The sequence below is a fragment of the Mobula hypostoma genome, chromosome 9 (genome assembly GCF_963921235.1).
Source record: "Mobula hypostoma chromosome 9, sMobHyp1.1, whole genome shotgun sequence".
Taxonomy (NCBI): domain Eukaryota; kingdom Metazoa; phylum Chordata; class Chondrichthyes; order Myliobatiformes; family Myliobatidae; genus Mobula; species Mobula hypostoma.
In genome coordinates this window covers 126,086,148-126,108,590 of record NC_086105.1, presented here as the reverse complement: position 1 = coordinate 126,108,590, position 22,443 = coordinate 126,086,148, and the positions used below count along the sequence as shown (strand labels likewise).

Genomic DNA, 22,443 nt, shown 5'->3' with positions numbered 1-22,443 from the left:
GCAACCTTTAACACCCTGATTAATCAAGAACCTATCAATCTCCACTGTAAATATATCCAATGACTAGCTTCCACTACCACCTGTGGTAATGAATTCCACAGATTTACTACCCTCTGGCTAAAGAAATTCCTCTCATATCTGTTCTAAAGGGACATACTTGTATTCTGAGGCTGTGCCCTCTGGTCTTTGACTTTCCCACTACAGGAAACATCCACTCTACATTCACTCTATCCAGATCTTTTCATATTTGATAGCTTTCAGTGAGCTCCCTCCCCCTTATTCTTCCAAAGTCCTGTGAGTACACTGCTAGAAGTTACCATCCCAAACATCATCAAGAAACATTTCTTTTTTTATTAATGGCCAGGTAAGATTTTGAAAAATGTACAAGTGCCTATTCAGATTTACTTTAAAGTTCCAGCTATTTTTCCTGCCTCATCTCTCCTTAACTTTACGGCTCCCATTGTTCTGTTCCCCTGCAGTTCTGGTCTCATAGGCATCCCTAAATTGGAAGGACATAATCTAACAACTCAGCCTTCAGCTGATCACACCCTTAGCTTTGTATTTCCCTCAGTATCTCTCCACCTCTCCTTCTCTCTTTAACACAGTACTCAAAAACTTCTTACTTGACAAAGTTTATTGTCATCTGCTCTAAGTAGCTCATATAACATTTTCATTATTGATGCTCCTCTGAAATATCCTGGGGCGTGTTGCTGCATTCAAAGATAGTCTACAAACATGTTTGAATGTTTTGATTTTTGTGCACTTACATTCTTTCCTACGTCATCTTTGGAGCTCACAATATCTTCCATTTCAGCTCTCAGTTGCTTATTGAGCCTCTCCAAGTCTTCCTTGGCTGACAGTGCTTCATCCAAAGCACGGGTCAATGCCAAGGCCTTTGTCTCCTTTTCTCGAGCATCTGCTTCTGCCCTATCCCTTTCATCTGCATATTTTGCAGAGATGTTCTTCTCTTCTGCCAGCAGCTGAAAGAATGAAAATACACAACACACATCTTAGCTGCAAATAATTACAATGAAATTAAATTGATCTAAGGTGTCAATTTTTACAGTATTTTACACTTTGAATAATGGAATTAAAATTAAATGCTCAAAGTAAAAGTGATTATATTTATTCTAAATGTATTAAAAGAAAAAAAATTGGAAAATTTGCTTGGTGAACTGGCATCACTGTGGTTCTATTCAATAAAGCTACCAGAGTTTATCAAGTTTGTAAAAACTCTTTAATGAAAATTTGCTATCTTAGTTTGGAAAATGAAAATGGTTTGTTCTAAAGTGATGTCTGACCTGATCAAATTTCTTTTGTTTCTTCTCCAGATTGGAAACTAGTTGTCTCTGGTTGTCTAAGTCCACCAGAAGGTCATCGAGCTCTTGCTGTAGCCTGTTCTTTGTTTTCTCTAATTTGTCATAAGCCGCTGCCTTTTCTTCGAAGTTCTGCGTAATCGCTTCAATTTCCCTCTGAAGTTTCTTCTTTCCCTCCTCGAGACTCTCCAGTGTAGAAGCATCATCATTTAATTTCTTCTTGGCATCTGACAGCTATAAGGAAATCAATGCTTGTATTAAAATATAAAACACTTTCAAACTTGTCGAACATTGAATAATTTAAGTTATTTCTGAAGTACAGCCATATTAATATGCAGACAAATGTGGTAACCATTCTGTACAACACAGCATCCCACAAACTGAAAAACAACAAAAATTGAATTCCCAATATAATTTTAGAGTAATGAGAATTAGCTGATGGGAGAATACTAACACTCGTGTAGGATGTAGGAAGTTTGTTGAATTGAATTGACTTTATTTCTTACATCCTTCACATACACGAGGAGTAAAAATCTTTATGTTACATCTCCATCTAAGTGTGCCATGTGCAATCATAGTAATTTACAATAATTTATAATAAATAGAACAGTCAATGTAATATAGAGTACACTCAAATCAGCATGAGTTCATCAGTCTGATGGCTTGGTGGAAGAAGCTGTCCCGGAGCCTGTTGGCCCTGGCTTTTATGCTGCGGTAATGCCTCCCGGATGGTAGCAGCTGGAATAGGTTGTGGTTGGGATGACTTGGGTCCCCAATAATCTTTCAGGCCCTTTTTACATGTCCTTGTAAGTGTCCTGAATCATGGGAAGTTCACAACTACAGATGCACTGGGCTGTCTGCACTACTCTCTGCAGAATCCTGTGATTGAGGGAAGTACAGTTCCCATACCAGGCAGTGATGCAGCCAGTCAGGATGCTCTCAGTTGTGCCCCTGTAGAAAGTTCTTAGGATTTTGGGGGCCCATACCAAACTTCCTGAACCGTCTGAGGTGAAGGAGGCGCTGTTGTGCCTTTCTCACCACACAGCTGGTATGTACAGACCACGTGAGGTCCTCGGTGATGTGGACACCGAGGAACTTGAAGCTGTTTACCCTCTCAACCCCAGATCCATTGATATCAATAGGGGTTACCCAGTCTCCATTCCTCCTGTGGTCCACAACCAGCTCCTTTGTGTTTGCGACATTGAGGGAGAGGTGGTTTTCTTGACACCACTGTGTCAGAGAGATGACTTCCTCCCTGTAGGTCACCTCGTTATTGTTTGAGATAACGCCAATCAATGTAGTGTCATCGGCAAATTTAGTTTGTAAGTTGGAGCTGTGGGTGGCGATACAGTCATGGGTATACAGGGAGTAAAGGAGGGGACTCAGTACGCAGCCCTCAGGGGCTGCTGTATTGAGAGTCAGAGGGGTGGAATCTATGCGTAATCTCTTTTTTTTTTTAATTTTATTTTTATTTGGATAAGGGGTGGGGTATAGCTCTAATAATTAACTGTCTGTAATTTCTGTCAATATATGTAAGGAAGGGAAGTTTCTATTTCAGATCAAAAATGTGCAATAGGAAATAACCATTATGCTGTTTAGCTTGCAGATTCTAGCTGATGTGCTGTAGACTAGTACAAATGAAAGTGGCAAAGCTTTGTGTACCTGTATTGTTAAGGTGGATATCTGACGCTCCAGGTTTCTCTTGGCTTCTCCCTCTTCATCCAATTGCTCTTGGAGACTGTTCTTGTCATCCTCTAACTGACGCAAACGAGTCGACAAATTCAGCTTTTGCCGGGTCTCTTCCTGAAGTAGTTCCTGTAGAAGCACAGAGAAAGAACTTTGTAACAAGTTGAGAGTAGAACCCATCGATCCTAATCTTTATTCAGTGCACTTGGTTATTAAACAGAGCATGCAGGAGCTTCAAGAATTTATTTTTGAGATTATAAACTTTATAAAAAGATAAACCTAAGGGACATATTTTTACTAAAACAGCCATGTAGTTGAACAAAGAAAAAACTTCTATGATTACATTCTCTTAACTATTTTTAAGAAGATATCCTTCATCAACATTTATTTTAAAAATAGGACATTCCAGAAGATCTACATTCCTTATATTGATCTTTGTTACTTTTGTAACAAGCTTGTAAGTTAGGTAATGTAAACGTTTCAGTCACCTGTGTGTCCTGAAGTTGGGAACTGATACTTGACACGTCCTTTGCAAGTTTAATTGATTTACCTTCAGCTTCATTAAGTATGGCGGTAACATTGTCGAGCTCGCTCTGTTGAAAAAAGGTCAAAGTATGTAATCAGTCTTCTCATTCCTTTTTGTGTATGTTTCAGTTTTCTTCTTTCCCTTTCCCAGATGAATCGATTCACAGTACAATGCATTAGAACTGGTGACTGCAATATCTTACTCAGGTGTGAAACTAGACAATAGTGATCAATCATCATGTGTTCAACAATTAAACCCACTGGCTTCAACTGACCCAAGAGGGAGTGGACATCCCTCAGCCAAATCTGAAGATGCGCCATTAAATGTATTGGTGGAAAATTTAAAAGTTCTGCAAAGCAGGTTGCTGGCAAAGTTCGATGTTTGACATGCCACATCTTACTGCTTGGAATACATTTGATTCAAATTGGAAGATTTCTGTAAAGGCTGCTACATAGTTAGATAATTTACTTTTGGCTTGACTTTTTGACTTTGTTTAAATGTTTTGATGGTTTTGTGCCACATGACAAATAGATAAAGAATCCATGACTGTAGATGCAAGCAGGGGGTTGTGCGATGACCAAAGCTCATGCTGCCCTCTCATGTCATCTGAGGAAAAGACTTTCCATCAGGTCAATGGGTAAATGGCCAAGAATAGACAGCTTCTTCTTTTTCTTTCTGTGCACAAATGAATTGTGACTTTCAACTGGTAATGGGGTAACTTAATACAACAAAGTATTGAAAACTGGGTAACCTAACCTAACAAAGTATTGAACTTCATCGCTGTAGTTTGGAACACAGGTACACGAAACATACTGAGCTTTCTGGGAACACTACTGACAAAATAAAACATTACTCTGTACAGGCCTTATGTGGTAGAAGATTTCTTTTAGCCTTTACATTTCTGGCTAACATGCCTTGACAGGAGTTAAAGTCCATTGTAATAAGTTTTACTTCATAAAATTATCACAAAACACCAACAAATGCACAAATGTTTAGTCCGCGTCAGAGAATTCATGCTGACCTGTAATTTATGCACTCTGTCGTTGAGCTCAGTCCGAGCACGTTCTCCATCAGACACTTTAACCTGGAACTCCTGCACTTGGCTCTCCAGCTTTTTCTTCTTGTGCTCCAATTCGGCTTTAGCTGTGGACAGCATCCTGACCTCATTTGAGAGATCACTATTCTCCTCCTCGAGGGTCTGTTTGTTTTTCTCAAGGTTAGCTTTAGCCTGCAGAATGTAAAGAACATTTGTTTAAAAGTATAAATAGTTAAAAAGATAGAACAAGAGAAATAGGTGTGAAGCATTTGGTCCCGCAAGCCTGATCAACACCCAATACAATCATGGCTGATCCTCCATCTTGAAATGATATTCTTCCTCTCTCCACATACTCCTTTTTAAGTTTAGAAATCTACCCATTTCTCTCATATCATTCAGAGACTATACCTCCATAATCATCTGTGGTAAAGCCTTCCATAGGTTTACCAAACTCTGCATGAAGAAATTTCCTTTCATCTCAGTCTTAAAAGTCCTGCCCTGAATCTTGAGACAGTGACCCCTCTGGTGCTGGACTCCAGTGTAGGGAGAGATATCCCTGCATCATGCATGTAAATGCTTATTGGAATTTTGTATGTTTCAACTAGGTTTCTAAACACTTGTGTATTCAAATCAAGTTGACTCAACCAGTCCTCGTGTGAATCAGAATAAGACTGAAAGTCCTTCCATCCCTAAACTGGTAATGCTTGGGATCAGTCTGACGAGCTGCTACTGCAGTCCCTCTATGACAAGTACAGCCTTTCTTAGGTACAAAGCTCAAAGCTGCACATTGTATTCCAGGTGGGGTCTCACTAAGATCCTGTATACTTGTAGAAAGATCTCCTGGCTCCTGTGTTCAAAATCTCTTGTAATGAAGAGCAACGTACAAGTTGTGTTCTTAATCACTTGTTTCACCTGCAATGTTGTTTTTTGAAATACAAGGACCACCAGATTCCTTTGTACATCAACATTTTGGCACAGCAAAACAGAGCACAGGTCAATTCCGATCTCCAGCGCTGTGTGCGCGGAATTTGCATGTTCCCGTTGGTTTGCTCCAGCTGCTGCGATTTCCTCCCACGTTCTTTGGGTGTGTGAGTTGCTGGGTTAATTGGCTACGGTAAAGTACCCTGAATGTATGGGTGAGTGGTGAAGTCTGTGGGGGTGGGGGGGGGGACAGCTGATGAGAGTTTGGAGAGAATGTGGACCAGTGACTCTACTTCTTCAGCGAGCTAAAGCAATTTGGCATGTCTCCTTTGACCCCCGCCAACTTTTATTGACACGTCCTATCCTGATGGATCATGGCTCAATATGGCAACTGCTCTGCCAGGACCACAAGAGACTGCAGAGGGTTGCAGACGTAGCTCAGCACATCATGGAAACCAGCCACCCCTCCGTGGACTCTGTCGACACTTTTCACAGCCTCAGTAAAGCAGCCAGCATAAAGACCCAACCCACATGCCTCACAGGGGCCTTAAGACAAACACTACCAATATTTTGTATTTATTGGTTCCATCCAGTCTTGCTGTATTTGATCTTGTAGGCAATATTATTCTGATTCATTTGTTATATCAATGTCAGCCCACCTCCTTTTCCTTTTTGCCTGTTTTTCCTTTGAATTGAATATTTTGGGCATTCACCTCCCTGCCTTGTTCACCCTGCAAACATACTACGGGCCCTCACATGTCCTCTTCGCGTTACCACCGTCAGGGAGGCGGTACGAGGGCCTGGAGATGTGTACTCGGTGTATGGAAACGGCTTCTTCCCCTCCGCCATCAGATTTCCCAACGGTCCATGACCACTACCTCACTTCTTTGCTCTTTTTTTGCACTATATACTTATTTTAATATATTTCTTCTAGTAACTTCTAGTACTGTTTTATGTAAAATTGCAATGTACTACTGCCACAAAACAACAAATTGCATGACGTGTCAGTGATAACAAACCCTGAACCTGATGCTATAACAGCAATAATATGGTTTCCCCTTATATACTGTAGATACCTGGACAATTAATTGAGCAACCTTATTGTGCATTCTGGTACTGCTCACTTACATTTATCTTTTTTAACATTAGAAATCGTAACCATTTTTTAATGATCTTTCTTTGTATGTTCTGCTCTTTTGTTGCTAACGTAATCACTTTTGTGAAGATGCAAGAAACTACAGATGCTGGAAATCCGAAGCAACGTGTGACAGTGCTGGAGGCCTGACCAGCTGATTTCCTCCTGATACTTTTCTCGAATCACTTTTGAGTACTGCTTCCTTGTCTGTTATCTTGAGCATTCCAGGTTTTGTTTTACACAACAACTTTTGAAATGTAAGACACTTCTTGTCTTGGTTTCTTTCTAGTAGAATACACCATCTATGTTTTTGCTATTGACATTCAACATGTTAGCTTTTGGAATAACATTTACACTGTAGTGTTTAAACTCAGCATTACTGCTTTATCGCCTCACATTTCTCACGTACCCGTTTTACTTGCTCCAGCTGTTCTGTTACTTCCTCTATTGCTTGACTGTGCTTCTGTCGCATTTCATGGACTTGAGCCTCATGTGTCCTCGTCTCTTCCTCCAAAGCTCGTTTCATCTCTGTAACCTCATGTTCTCTCTTAGCCCTGTGTGTATGAGAAGGAAAGAAATGTGTGAATGTCAAGGGTCCCGGAGCAGCCGATCCCTGCCAGGGTGTAGGGCAAGGCTGGCAAATTTAGGGAAATGGTTAACTGGAGATGATGAGGGCTCTGGTCATTACGTTGGATAACTTACCACAGGTAAAGCTGCGGAGGAACCAAGAATGGCTAATGTTGTATCATTATTTAAAAAATGTAGAAAGGACGAGCCAGTGTCGTACAGGGCAGTGAGTCTGACATCAGTGTGGGTAAGATGCTGGGTGGTATTTTGACAGGATCTAGCAACATTTGAATAGGCAAAGTCTAATTAGGTGTAGTCAGCACGGCTTTGTGGTGTGGGAAATCAGGTCTGACAAATCTTGTAGTGTTTCTTGAAGGGGTAACTAAGAGGATAGGTGAAGGCAGGGCAGTGGACATTGTCTCCATAAGGTGCTGCATGACAGGCTAGTCTGGAAAGTTGGATCAGGGGATCAAGGAGGGATAGCTAAATGGATTCTTTAGAATTTACTTAAATCTTACACCCATCCCACAATGTGAGGGAGTAAAAACCTTTGTGTTATGATTCACTTGTCACATGTACAGACAAGTGAATTTTAAAGTCTAAAGTTGGAAGCGGAGAGTGATGGTTGAATGGCGTTTCTGAGATTGGAAATCTGTGACCAGTGGTGTGCCACAGAATTTGGTGTTGGGACATTTGTTGTTTGTTATTCAATAAACATCTTGGATGTGAAAGAACAAGGTATGGTTAGTACGTTTGTGGATGATACTAAAATGGGTGGTATTGTAGATAGTGAAAAAGGTTATCAAAAATTACAGGAGGGTATTGATCAGCTGGGTAAATGGGCTGAAGACTGGCAAATGGCTTTCGTTCAATTTAAGTGAAATATTGCATTTTGGGAAGTCAGACCAGAGTAGGACTTATACAGTGTATAGCTGGGCCCTGGGGAATGTGGTGGAGGTGAGGACGTGGAGTACAAGTACATTGTTCACTGAAAGTGATTTCACAGGTAGACAGAATGGTGAAGAAGGCATTTGGCACGCTGGCCTTTGTTAGGCAGGGCAATGAGTACAGGAGTTGTGACTTTATGTTAGAGTTATATAGTACATTGGTGAGACCACACTCGGAGTATCTGTATTGTTTTGGTCACTCTGTTAGAAGAAAGACACCACTAAAATGGAAAATTTATGAGAAAGCTGCTAGGATTCGAGGGCCCGAAGAGAGGTTGGCCAGACTTGAACTTCTTTCCTTGGAACAAAGGATATTGAGGGGTATAGATAGTCTTCTTTGTAGGGAAGAAGAACTAAAAATGAGAGGGCATAGGTTTATGGTGAGAAGTGAAGACTTAAGAGGGATCTGAGGAGCAACCTCTTCATTGAGAGGGTGGTGCTCTTGTGGAATGAGCTGCCAGACAAAGTGGTTGAGGCAAGTGCAACAACAGTATTTAAAAGATATTTGTATAAATACATGGATAGAAAGGGTTTAGATTCCACAGACCCCTTGGTTAATGGTAGGGGTCCATGGCATAAAAAGATAAGGAATCCCTGGTTTAGAGGGATACAGACCAAACACAGGCAAATCAGATCAATGTGGGTGAATTAGGCTGAAGACCCTGTTTCCATGCTGTACTACTCTATGACTCTAAACTACAGCCCGGATTTTCTCATCTAAATTACAATGACATTTCTGTTAAGTTTTTTATCCCTCTCATTTGTTATACCGTTGCATTTGACAAAAATTGCATCGAAACGGATTTTTACATTAAGCTTGCAGCCTCACTATGCAAGTTTTAATTTTTTTTTAATTTAGAAATACAGCACAGAACATGCCCTTCCAAGCCTTCAAGCTGTACTGCTCAGAAACCCACTTATTTAACCCTAGCCTAATCACAGGACAATTTACAATGACCAATTAACCTACTAACTGGTACGCCTTTGGACTGCGGGAGAAACTGGAGAACCTGGAGGAAAGCCACAAGCACACGGGAAAAATCACACAAACTTTCTTACAGAGGACTCTGGAATCGAACTCTGATCTCCAATGCCCGAGCTGTAATAGCATCGTGCTAACCACTACGCTACTGGCGCCTGGTCATGGTCACAGTAGATGTTCTTTCTAGTGTAAAGATTGGGCAGAATGTTCCTCTACCATTTGACATTCAGCTCACTATTCTGTGCTTTAACAAATGTTTAAACTTGTTTTTGTTTGTATTGTTAATACAAAAAAGTACTGAGGTACCTCAATTCTTGCTGTGTCGCTGTGCTGTCTAAAGTATCTTCAAGTTCCGTCTTTAGGGCTTCCAACTCTTCACCCAGATCTCTCTTCTGTTTCTCCACCTTGTTCCGAGCTGCCCTCTCCGAGTCTAGATCTTCCTGAAGATCTGATATAAAGGCTTCCAACTCGCGGATTTTCTTCAGAGCATTGTTCTTTAGTGCAGTTTCTTCATCAAGCCTATTTGAACATGATTCTGTTAATCCACAGGAACTATTACCACAATGTTTCGAACATGGAATATAGGTGGCAAGGGAAAGGCTAACATTCTCCTATCTGATGTTTTCAAAGACTAGTATCATGTATCCAACCCTGCTGGTGGTGCCATTATTCAACCTGAGTAACATCTAGAAAAAAAGCGCGTGGTGTATCTGTATGTTTGAGTTATCAAATGCATTTGGTAAAATACTACTCAAATTATTCATTGGCAAAATTGAGATCAATGAAGGGTAAAGTGGGACCATGCCCTTTGCTGAATGAAGCAGAACAGTTAAAGTGATGAGATTAAGGATAAGAATATTGGTGACATAATCTTTAGAGGCAATAAAACAAATAGGATTCAGAATCTGGCACTGATCCAAAGACGAAGAGGTCCTGAGACAAAGTTCAGGTGACAGATGGCCTGTCCTGTTGGGTGTAGTGTTTCATTGATTCTATTGAGTTTTTTGTATTTACTGTGAACGCCTGAAAGAAAATGAATCTTGGGGTCGTATATGACAACATATATGTATTTTGATAAGAAATTTACTTTGAACTTTGAATTATGTGATGTTTTGGACTACCTTAGGGTCATTTGGATCATGTAAGAGTTACAATGTAGATTTACTGGGATGACATCAGATAACTGATGTGGAACTGTGTCTGACGCAGTATTACTGAAATGCATCAAGCTACGCTGCAACTTCTAATGCTGCGAGGTTACTGTCTCGTATTATTCAAATTCATCACATACTGCAGTTCAAAACTGCTGAAAACTTGGTTTGAAAGAGATTAGCCTTCTAAGACCAGGTGACCTTTGCTGCAGTTTCACTTATGATTAGAGTATAATGCATTTAATTGTTTGATTCATGGCTTTGATAAAGGAAATAACATTCAATTTTCAATAAAAGCAACTCGATTCATACTGTAGGATAATAGTATAAAGGGCAATAGAAGTGTGCGATCTAGTTACTGGAGAATACAGATCACAACCAATTAGACCATGTTTTCAATTGTCTTATGAAAGGAGCAAAATGGCTGCTTTTTTTGCAGAGGGTTTAGATGTTTTACAGTGAAGCAATGGACTAACTGGTTGGAATTTTGCCCCGTTTTTCTACCTGTTGATTGTAGCCTGCAATTCCTCCTCTTTCTTGGCCAGCTGCATCTTCAGTTCTGCGATCTGCTGCTGAAGTTCTGCCAGCTGTTCGTGCAGGTCTGATCCTTCTCCCTCTAGCTTCCTCTTCAGCTTCTCGAGCTCCTGTCTGGTCTTCTCTTCCTTCTTCAGCCGCACTGTAATGGTGCAGAGATCTCGTTATTGTCCATAGACATGGTGGCAGAAGTAGGTAATTTGGCCCATTGAGTCTGCTCCGCCATTCTATCATGGCTGATTTATTTTCCTTCTCAACCCCATTCTCCAGCTTTCTCCTCATAACTTTTGGTGTCAACCTATCAAACTCTGCTTTAAATATACCCAGTGACCTCGCCTTCACAGCTGACTGTGGCACTGAATTCCACAGATTCACCACCCTTTGGCCGAATAAATTTCCTCCTCATCTGTTCTAAAGGGATGCCTTTCTATTTTGAGGCTATGCCCTCTGGTCCTAGATCTCCCACTATTGAAAGCATCTTCTCCATGTCCACTCTGTCCAAGTCTTTCAATACGTGGCAGGTTTCAGTTAGACTACCCCTCAGTCTTCTAAAATCCAGCAAGAACAGGCCCAAAGCCATCAAACACTCCCCATACATTAAACTTTTCATTCCCAGTATCATTCTTGTAAGCCTCCCCTGGACCCTCTCCAATGCCAGCACATTCTTCCTTAGTATGGGGTCAAAAACTGCTCTCAATACCCCACATGTGATCTGACCAATGCCTTATAAAGCCTCAGCATTATGTCTTAGCTTTTATATAGTCCTCTCGAAATGTACGCTAACATTGTATTTGCCTTCCTCACTACTGACTCATCTTGCAAGTTAATGTTCGGAGAACTCCAACGATTCCCAAGTCCCTTTGTATCTCCAATTTATGAATTTGCTCCATTTAGAGATTAGTCCACACCTTTATTTCTACCAAAGTGCGTAAGTGTATTCTGTCTTCTACTTTTTTGCCCTCTCGCCTAATCTGTCTAAGTCCTTCTATAGGCTCCCTGATACCCCATCACTGTCTGCCCCTCCACCTACCTTTGCATCATCCACAAAATTGGCCACAAAGCTATCAATTCCATCATCCAGATCTTTGACATGTAACGCGAAAAGTAGCAAACCCAACATCGACCCCTGCAGAACAACACTAGTCATGGGCAGCCAGTCAGAAAAGGAATCTTTATTCCCATTCTTTGCCTTCTGCTAGTCAGCTAATCACACACAAAATGCTGGGTGAATCTCATGTGTTCTATCCATGCTAGTATCTTTCCTGTAATATCATGGACTCTTTTCTTGTTTAGCAGCCTCACGTGTGGCATCTAGTCAAAGGCCTTCTGAAAATCCAAGTAAACAACATGGGCACTAACAGGTTTCAAAGTCGTAGTTTAATATTAAAGTAGTTATTCAATTCAGAATGGTATCATAGGTAGAGAGAAGATTATTAAGCTACTGCATACATTGGATCATATAAGGGCACTTTATAGTTTTGAAGTGATCCAAACAGTAATGTTGTATAATCTTATACTACATTATCTGGAAAATAAATCTTTGGTCCTGTCAGAATCTTTAATGCGCTTAAATCATAGACGAGCATCAATCAACCACTGGGGGGCGCAGATCATGGTGCCTGTTAAATTGCAAGTGAAGTCCTCATGTAATCTGGGGTCAGTGCACTCTGCACTCTGAAGAACAGCTGTACCATGACTGCTCATTCCTCTGTTTCGTCTGCACCTCAAATAAAAACAGTGCAATGTTTTTATTTGGCAGGATGTAGGTTTCTTGGGGCAAAAATTTGGTTGAGGTTATTATAAAATTCATATATTTTAACATTGATTTTAATATTATACCTTTAAGAAGTGGTCAAACTTGCAAGGTAATTGAGTTCTGGGATTGCACAAAAGTAATAAAATAGGCTCTAAAGGGTAAATACAACAAAACCTATCTTACACTTAAAGTTCTTGTGCTTTAGGGCATGCTAAAATTTGTCTTTATTGACTTTCTAATTGCTGTGTTAGGATACTGTATTGTAGGAAAAAGAATAATCTTAAAATGAAAATTAATTTAAAGATTTGAGTTTAATGGAAGTATTCATCCCTTTCTCTCAAAACACATAGATACCAGATTAATCAAAAGTTTGGATACTGACATGGATTGATTTTTGCAGAACAGAAGAATGTGGAGTGAAGGCAGGTAGATGGAGTTGAGGTGCAGGTCAATGAAGTTCATGTGAAATGCTGAAACAGGTTTGAAGAGCAGAATGCCTCCTCCAGTTCTGATCTTTCTGCGTCTTAGGCAGTCCCACGTGATTGTTTCTGCTTCAGTCTTGTGGGTACTTAAGTGGCTGATGAGGCCCATGTGGGACCTGAAGACTCTGCCAAAGATGGGACAGAAGATGCTGCATGGGAGAGTAATTTGAACGCTATTAGCACTGGGTGTCTGTGTGTTCTGGGCCCAGGTTGGATACTGAGAGGATGTTTACCCTGGTGGGATATATACAACTGGAGGACGTAGTTTCCAAATTTGACTTTGCTCATTTAAAATGGAGACGAGGAGGAATTACTTTTCTCTCTGAAAGTTATGGATTACTAGAATTCTCTACCTCAGAGCTGGAATCATTGGATGTATTCAAGTCAGGAAGAAAACACAATGCTGGAAGAACTCAGTAGGTCAAGCAGCAACAATAGAGATAAATAGTGTAATCAACAGTGGAGGCGCAAGGTGTATTCAGCATTTTGAGCTGAGACCCTGCATCTGGACCTAACAAAATATCGACTTATACCTGTTGCCTCCACAGATGCAATTTGAGGCACAGTTCTGATTTTAGTCCAGATTCCAACATTTGCAGTCTCTTTTGTCTTCATATTCAAGGCAGATGTTGACAGACATTACAAACTGTTCGAGAATCAGGGGATATGAGGACAGAGAAGAAAAATGGTCTAGAGGTTAAGATTGGATCAGTTATGATCTGTTGATTTGCTGAGCAGTGTCAAGGGGTGGATGGTCTACTGCTGTTATGGTCCTGGTGTTCTTATGAGTCAGTGGGAATGTTGCACTTTTCCGGGATCATTTCCCCTCTTTATCTGATCATTTCTTGCTGCAATTGAACTCTGGTTCAGGAGTTTGATGTTGGGATATAATTACAGCCTTGGTATTGGAGAACGTAGCCAGGAGGAGGGCACTGATCCAGTCTGTGGACTTGGAGGAATTTCCAAAGACAGTGCTTTGAGGTGTCTGTCATAAGCTAGCCGATGACTCAGAAACATATGGATCACTACTGTCTAGTTAGGTTCTGAGGTTTATTTCTGGGCTTGAGAGCTTGGTCAACAAATACTCATTTCCTCAGATGGCCAAAGGCTATGCTGGTGCACTAAAGAGAATGGTGACTTTAATCAAGGATGCAAGCTTTAATGGATGGATGAAAAGCAATCTTTATTTTGCAAGGTCTTGTCTTGGATCTTTATTTTTAGGGGGTAATATTCTCTTAATATGCTGCTATATACCATCAGAATTTTACTGGATTGTGCCTTTTAATAATAACTACCATAAGAAAGATTGTTCCTTTTACCTTCTAGTTCCGAAATCATCGATTCATGTTTATTCTTCAGTTTTGTCAGGTTCTTTGCTTTCTCTTCCTCTTCTGCAAGATTGGTGGTGAAGTCGGCTATCCTCTCCTCCAGCTGTTTCTTTTCCTGTCATTGGCATACAATAGTGAAATTGTTAAACCCAAGTGTCCAAGCTGTTTCTGCCTTCTCCACGTCTCAAGGTTCACGTATTTACAGGATGTTAGTGTTCCATCAAGTGAACAGGCCGCAGCACATAATGTTTGTGTCTCTACACTTGAACCTCCTGGTTTAATCCTAAACCCTTTAGCCTCTACACAAAAAGCATAGAACACAGAGTGTGGATCAATACAGCATAGTACAGGCTCTTCAGCCTATGATATTGTGTCAACCTCGAAGCCCAGCCTGACCCTTCCTTCACCCATAGGCCTCTATCTTTCTATCATCCACATGCCTATCTAAGAGCCTCTTAAGTGCCCCCAATTTCTTACCAACCGAAGAAATACAGAATAAATGGACACTTCATAAGAGAAGAGAAACAAAATCACCCTCTGTAATCCATTCGCTCTGTAATCACCCCTTACCACCCTCCTCCCCACCCCGATAAATGCTAGGTCAAGTCCAGTTTATTGAAAATTGTAATCCAGCTCGTCCTGAGGAAATCCCATGAGATCCAATGTAACACTGGCTTTGACTGAATATACTTCGTTGACTTTAAAAGGAAGCATCTGGTGAGGTATAAATTCAGCATTACTCTCCATTCTGTTGACAATGACTTTGGCTATTTTGTGGCTAAACAAGTTCAGAGGTGCTAGCCTAATACTAAGGAAGCCTGAAAGTACTGTCATATTGTTTCATTTAGTCCACAATTTATAAACCAATTTACACTATTCACTCCACAGTTCATTTACAGGGTAGTCTCTATTAATATTACAGGAATTCCATAGGCCGGGTCTGATGCTGACCTTTGCGTATTTGAGATTTTGGTCTTCCAAGATTAAGACGTCATCCTCAATCTTCTTAAGTTTGGCGTCGAGGGTCACTTTCTCCAGCTGCAGCTTCTGTCGTGCAGCTTCCTCTTCATCCAGCTGTTCCTCTAAATCCTTTAGAATAAGTATTTACTTTAGGAAAAGTACTTACATAAGAGTAATTTCATCTGAATCCCTGCAAAGAAAAGCTAAGACATAAAATGGATTTAACTGCTACTTATACTTCATACCCAAACATTTTTTTTATAGGCATCTGTTAGTCTCCTGAGACTATGGATTTGCACCTTGGAAAGTTTCTAGGGCGCAGGCCTGGGCAAGGTTGTATGGAAGACCGGCAGTTGCCCAAGTCTCCCCTCTTCACACCACTGGTGTTGTCCAAGGGAAGGGCAGTAGGACCCATACAGCTTGGCACCGGTGTTGTCGCAATGTGTGGTTAAGTGCCTTGCTCAAGGACACAGCACGCTGCTTCAGCCAAGGCTCGAACTAGCAACCTTCAGATCACTAGACGAACACCTTAACCACTTGGCCACGTGCCAACACACATAAACAGAACATAAACAAAAATAAAACGACTGGGTGGAAAATTCGTTAAACCTCGAGCTACGTCACTTGGGGGATCTGTCATCAATATAGCAGCCTTGCAATAAGCAAAGACCCCAAATGAAATGATTGCATTAATCTTACCCATTATTAGAAAGATATTACCAGACACACAATCATAGAAAAGTGTAGATGATTTCACAAATGAATTTTTAGAAAGAGAGGGGAAAAAATACAAGATTGAGATCATGATGAGCTAGCCCAGCTTAAGTTCCAACTTTTATGAAGGTTCATATACCAGGATTTGAGTTTGCATTTTCTTCTTCTCGTTTAGCATGTGTTGGCCTCGTTCTTCCTCTTCTTCGATTCGTGCCTCCATTTCGTGAAGGATCTCCTCTAGTTCTTGCTTCTTAGTTTCTAGGCGAATTCTCATCTCTTCTGCCTCAGCATACAACTCCGTTTCAGCCTGCAGTTGCTCCTGAAGGGAATTCTTTTCTTCCACTAACTGAAGACACAGATTAACACCTAAAATCATTATTCCTGATTATTTACACTTCTTTCCAATATCCATATTGTTAAAAGGAAATGATAAATAACAATTATGATTCTAAAATAAATGCACATTGTTATTTCATTGTATGGAGATGATTGCATATTTATCAAAATTGAATCATTCTAAAACCTAAATCATCCTTTTCATACCTAATTTTAAGACACATTTAATACTGACCATCTCTGTTTAATTAATTGAAATGCTACAGAGGGAAGTATTTCATAAAATAATCAATTGTGAATATATTGCATTAAGCTCAAAATAACTTACATTGTTGAGAGATGTTTTAAGCTAAGAAATTGGAACTAAAACATAATTTATTCATTGATAGATACCCTAAACAACTCCATCTCTTAGTATTCAGATACATTTAGTCAAGAGAAATGTAAGATTGCATATAAACTAATTTTGCGTTACCAGGCAAGTGTTTCAGTGGAACACATGTATATCAGGAGCTGACTTTACCTGGCTGTGCTTCTTTTCAAGTTCCGTAAGGTGAAGCTCCGCTTTCTGTTGTTTTTCTTTTGTCCTCTGCAACTCATCTTCCTTCAGTTGCATTTCCTCCTCCTGACGAGTGACTTGCAGCAGTGGCTTAACCTGCACCGACAGACTGGGCATTAGAACATTGCAGAACAATGGGATTTATTGTCTAGAGGTTACTGTATATAGTTCTCCAGCTTAAGAATGTCTATTGTAAAACCACTCAAAAAGCATGATGCTTCACATCATTTATTGTGTGAATATTGATTTAGGAAAATGCCAGGCACATTTCTGTATTTTAAAACCTCTGTCAGGAGAGGCTTAAGTTTGATTTGAACATATTTAAAGAGAAAGAAAAATATGAAAAACTTAGAAAAATTAGCATCTTATAATGTAAATAGCCATTCTTCTGGCTATTTTCTGTCTTATACCATTGAATTTCACAGGACCAGGCAACAAATGGTTTGCAAAGGCATTTCTTATCATCTTAACATTTGTATGGTTTCAACTGGATGACTAAGAAGACGGCAATATCATTTTAGTCTTCAGCAGAAAAATAGATTCAAACTATTTATTGCTATTTGTAAGCCATGCCTCTAGATTCGTGCAACAGGTTAAAAGGATAAAATTACAACATTATTTTAAATCAGGGGTTACCATCCTTTATCATGCCATGGACCAAAAGCATTGATCAAGGAGTCCATGGACCCTGGGTTGGGAACCCCTGGGAGATTCCTTCCTCTCTCCAGCAGTGGTGCTAATAATGTGTTTATTGGTAGGATGAGAATTTCCCCAGCTTCTTAGCAAACATTGGCAAGTGGAAGAAAATACATATACTCCTTCATGAAATTACCAAGCAGGTGAAATTTACTTGAACTAACCTTAGTGAACAGCCTCCACCATTGCCAGTTCCGCAGTTTAAGGTAAGCAGCACAGTTTCTCTGAATCACTTTCATAGCAGTGAGCTGCTGTTGCCGTTTGGCAAAGGCCCTGAAATCATTAGAATGCCAAGGCAACACATGAGAAAACAGCACAAGCCATTTTAATATCAAAAGTCCGATTAATACCAAGTACATTTCAGTAAACTCAAGGTTCTTGTGCAATGAATTATGCTGTAAAGAAGCACTCACTTTCTGGCCAGGTAGCCCCTGCTTCGAGATTGGAAGGCAATAATGATATCTGTAATTTTCAGATCTCTCTCTTCTTCCAGATGGGCCAGTACACCAGTTCGGAAGAAGATCTTACTTTGTCCAATTCTGTACAGGTTAGTATCAAGTTCAAGGGCTTTGATCTAAAATAGTCACATTTTCAAAAAAAGCAGAATTCAGTTCAGTAACAAGATGCTAAATCTGCTACAGAATTTGTATGAACCTGGTTTAACAAGGTAGATACAGGGAGGCTATCTTCCTTGGCTGGGGAGTCTAGAAGTAGGGGTAGTATTTTCAAAACAAGCTTAGGACTAACCAGAGGAGAAATTTCTCTATACTAATCATGGTGAATCTTTGGAATTCACTGGAAGGCAGTGGAGGATTAGTCACTGATTTCATTCAAAATTGAGATGGATGAATCTTTGCTTGTTACAGGAAACCAAGAATCGGGTGGGGAAATGATGTTTGAGGTACAAGATCAGCCATGATCTGGTTATGTGGTGGAGCTGAGAGGAAAGCATTTCTGTAAATTCAGCTGTCATCTCATTATTAGATCGGGTACAGTGAATATCCAGATGCGCATCTAGTAATTAGTAAAGGATGTTGTATTGAAATAAACATTTTTACGAGATGATAATTTGCTGTGAAGGACACCGAATACATTTGTAAGACATGTTCCATTATGATGGCCTAGACTTTCCAAGCCTGCCTGTTTTGCAATCAGTTGTTCTCCACAAACAGTTCCTTGGAGATTGCCTGGCCTTCTTGGTGGAGTCCTGGTTGTAGAGTTGTGGCCATTACAAAGGGCGAGTGTGATGAGGAAAATGGCCACAGGATGTCATATTATTTAAAAAAAATCTTATTTAAAGATTGCAAGGTAGCTTTTTAAATAATTTATTATCTTAGTCATAATGGAAAATAGAAATAATTAAGTGTTGCTGTGTCATTAATGATGAAAGTTACACCCTCTCACTATGGCTGGACATATTCAACTTCTGCTGTCAGTTCCCTTGGAAAATCCAGGAATGACAGCAAATGCCAAGAAACTAGCTCCTTCGGTCGACATCTTTTGAATAGATCATGAAACCATACTGTATATTTCACTTCTTTTACGTCCTTTATGTTTTTTTTTGTCTTGAAAGTGATTCTGGAACTGTTGGAGCCAGTTTGGAGATTGTTTGAGTGTTTCAGTGCTTTGTAGTCTCCGGAGGGATTCCGGGAGGTAGAGGCAGTGTGCGGGAACCTTGTGGTGAGAAGACTGTGAGCTAATGTTCGACTCCATTTCACCAAGCGAAGCTTGTGTTGCTTGCTGATTAAAGCAACGAGGGTGACTGAAAGACTGGCTGCCTTTTTATCACTGGGGGATCGTGCTGCTGTCAGGGAGGGGAGACTGCCTTTTTCTCACTGGTGAGATCACTGTGCAATGGAGAGGGAGAATGTTGCCCAGGTTGTATATGTTTTGGATGTGGACTTGGACCGTGGACTTTTTTCAGTCTTACGGTTTTTTTGTATTCTGTGTTTTTCGCCCAATCTTTCTCGTGTTTTTGTGTGCGGGGGAGGGAGACTTGGGGGTCGATGTGCCTGTTCCATTTTTGTTCATTTTTTGTGTGTGGGGAGGAGGGATTTGAGGGCTGATGATTGTGCTGCTGTTCTTTTCTTTCCTGGTTTTGTGGCTATCTGGAGAAGAAGAATTTCAGAGTTGTATACTTCGATAATAAATGAACCTTTTGGACTTTTTCATGAACATATAAAACCCAACCAGTTTCCAGACTAAAATTGTCTGTAATAGAAGGCAACTTTCAGCTCAACAACGACAGTTCTGGTCTCTATTAGGATAGTATGTAGACTTACCATTAGTGCACAAGCCTGTTTTCCATCCATGAATCCTTTTGGAATAGCACCTGGTGTTAGGATTTCATATCTAGTAGAAAGATTATAGGTTAATAATCATTTATATTAACTCAATACGAATTTAATGGCAAGGAATGTGAGTGGATTCTGTTTCTTATGGATGTTTTAATGTTTAAGGGATTAATTAAATAATTTTACTCCATGTTATTCAAAAAGTGTTTTATAACACGTACATTGCAATGTCATAATACACAAGAGCATCTTGTGAAGGAAGTTACAATAAGTTATTTCTTACAATGTTACCTTGTGTCTTTCACAGTGGTTCAAAACATTTCTACACTTTCCTTCTTCGTAATATTTTAGGGGTCTGTGCTACTGCAAATGTATCGGTTCACTTACTGCACTGCTCCTCCGAATCCTTTGAAACATACTCTCAACTAATCATCCTTGATAGGAGTTGATTAAAATTTACTTGTGGGAAATCATTCCTTAATTTTCAGCATGGGATGTTTCTAGATCTGATAATATTTTGATAGTCTCTCTTGGCTTTACAGAGCACCAAACTGGATGGGAAAATTAGTCACAATTTGGAAAACAAGCTTTGATGGTTTTGGGAGAGGAGAATAGGACAACATTGTTTTCCTTGGGACACACATTAAAGTTGCTGGTGAACGCAGCAGGCCAGGCAGCATCACTAGGAAGAGGTACAGTCGACATTTCGGGCCGAGACCCTTCGTTGTCCAGGAAACTTTGTCACATGGTGTGAGCAGAATTACCTGCAGCTTAATGTGAAAAAGACTAAGGAGCTGGTGGTAGACCTGAGGAGAGCTAAGGTACCGGAGACCCCTGTTTCCATCCAGGGGGTCAGTGTGGACATGGTGGAGGAGTACAAGTACCTGGGGATACGAATTGACAATAAACTGGACTGGTCAAAGAACACTGAGGCTGTCTACAAGGGTCAGAGCTGTCTCTATTTCCTGAGCAGACTGAGGTCCTTTAACATCTGTCGGATGACGCTGAGGATGTTCTACGAGTCTGTGGTGGCCAGTGCGATCATGTTTGCTGTTGTGTGCTGGGGCAGCAGGCTGAGGGTAGCAGACACCAACAGAATCAACAAACTCATTTGTAAGGCCAGTGATGTTGTGGGGATGGAACTGGACTCTCTCACGGTGGTGTCTGAAAAGAGGATGCTGTCCAAGTTGCATGCCATCTTGGACAATGTCTCCCATCCACTACATAATGTACTGGTTGGGCACAGGAGTACATTTAGCCAGAGACTCATTCCACCGAGATGCAGCACAGAGCGTCATAGGAAGTCATTCCTGCCTGTGGCCATCAAACTTTACAACTCCTCCCTTGGAGGGTCAGACACCCTGAGCCAATAGGCTGGTCCTGGACTGGCATAATTTACATATTAATATTTAAATATTTATGGTTTTATTACTATTCAATTATTTATGGTGCAACTGTAACAAAAACCAATTTCCCCCGGGATCAATAAAGTATGACTATGACTATGACTATGACTATGACTATGACTATGACTATGACTATGAGTTGGCCTGGAAGGAGTCTTAATCTCCACCTTAGGCCCAATCATCAATCTGCTTCAGCTGTGGCAGCGAGGTCTCTGGCTGAACTGGACTGAGGGGCCATGAATAGAAGCGTCACACAGACGTCAACCAGGCGCAGGAGTGAGATTAATAATTGATACATCTTGAGTATTTGGAGTTGGACACAGAGAAGGTCAAGTCTGTATGTTCAGCAACACAGATAGAGTGCTGGAGAAACTTAACAGGTCAGTAGTATCTATGGACGGGAATAAACAGATGATGTTTCGGGCCGAGACTCTTCAGCAGGCCTTGACCTAAAATGTTAACTGTTTATTTTCCTCCAATGATGCTGCCTGACCTGCTGAGATCCTCCAGCATTTTGTGTGTGTTGCACAAGATTTCCAGCATCTGCAGAATCTCTTGTGTTTATGAAATCTGAATGTTCATCTCTTTCCAATAACCTTTAGAAAAAGTGACACTCAGAATGACTCTAGTTCAATGCTGGACTGAAAACAGAGAGAATTTTACTTACCTTTGGCGGAATTCTTGGAAGATAATCCTGTTAGGAAATCCTTGACGGCAGATCCGGATGCCTTCCAAAACACCATTGCACCGTAACTGTTCAAGCACAAGGTGGGCATCAAGTTTGCCAGCCTGTCAGAGCAAGGATTTTGTTAGATAAGCTCAGAATATGTTAGAACTTTTAAGATTTGTGTGCCAGGAGAATATTTTTTCTGTGCATTGTTGCTTGCGTATTGTAAAGATTTATGTATTTGTAATATATGTTTTGCTTGCATCTTAAAAAAAAGTAAGAAATTTCTTTGTGTTATTTAATGTTTTAACAGTAATCTGAATCCACTTAAAATAACCAGGTTAATGTTTGGTTAACACAAATGATTTTCTTTATTGAACATAAGAACGTAAGCAAACAGAAGCAGGAGTAAGATCTCAGGGCTGTGCACTATTCGGTTTGATC

The 22,443-nt window shown here is 40.4% G+C and overlaps 1 protein-coding gene across 3 annotated transcripts in view; it reads right to left on the bottom strand.

The window, feature by feature from the left end:
* Positions 1-22,443, bottom strand: part of LOC134352025 (myosin-11-like) — a 140,461-nt gene that overhangs the window by 18,043 nt on the left and 99,975 nt on the right. For all 3 annotated transcript variants that reach the window (XM_063059077.1, XM_063059078.1, XM_063059079.1), the window contains 16 exons: positions 22,000-22,121; positions 19,915-19,984; positions 18,046-18,206; positions 17,797-17,905; positions 16,901-17,032; positions 16,181-16,387; positions 15,319-15,456; positions 14,359-14,482; positions 10,772-10,943; positions 9,423-9,635; positions 7,030-7,174; positions 4,550-4,756; positions 3,491-3,595; positions 2,979-3,131; positions 1,302-1,550; positions 768-980 (listed from right to left, as the gene is read on the bottom strand). In XM_063059077.1, the coding sequence (XP_062915147.1) occupies positions 768-980; positions 1,302-1,550; positions 2,979-3,131; positions 3,491-3,595; positions 4,550-4,756; positions 7,030-7,174; positions 9,423-9,635; positions 10,772-10,943; positions 14,359-14,482; positions 15,319-15,456; positions 16,181-16,387; positions 16,901-17,032; positions 17,797-17,905; positions 18,046-18,206; positions 19,915-19,984; positions 22,000-22,121 (2,520 nt within the window). The remainder of the gene's footprint in view (positions 1-767; positions 981-1,301; positions 1,551-2,978; positions 3,132-3,490; positions 3,596-4,549; positions 4,757-7,029; positions 7,175-9,422; positions 9,636-10,771; positions 10,944-14,358; positions 14,483-15,318; positions 15,457-16,180; positions 16,388-16,900; positions 17,033-17,796; positions 17,906-18,045; positions 18,207-19,914; positions 19,985-21,999; positions 22,122-22,443) is intronic.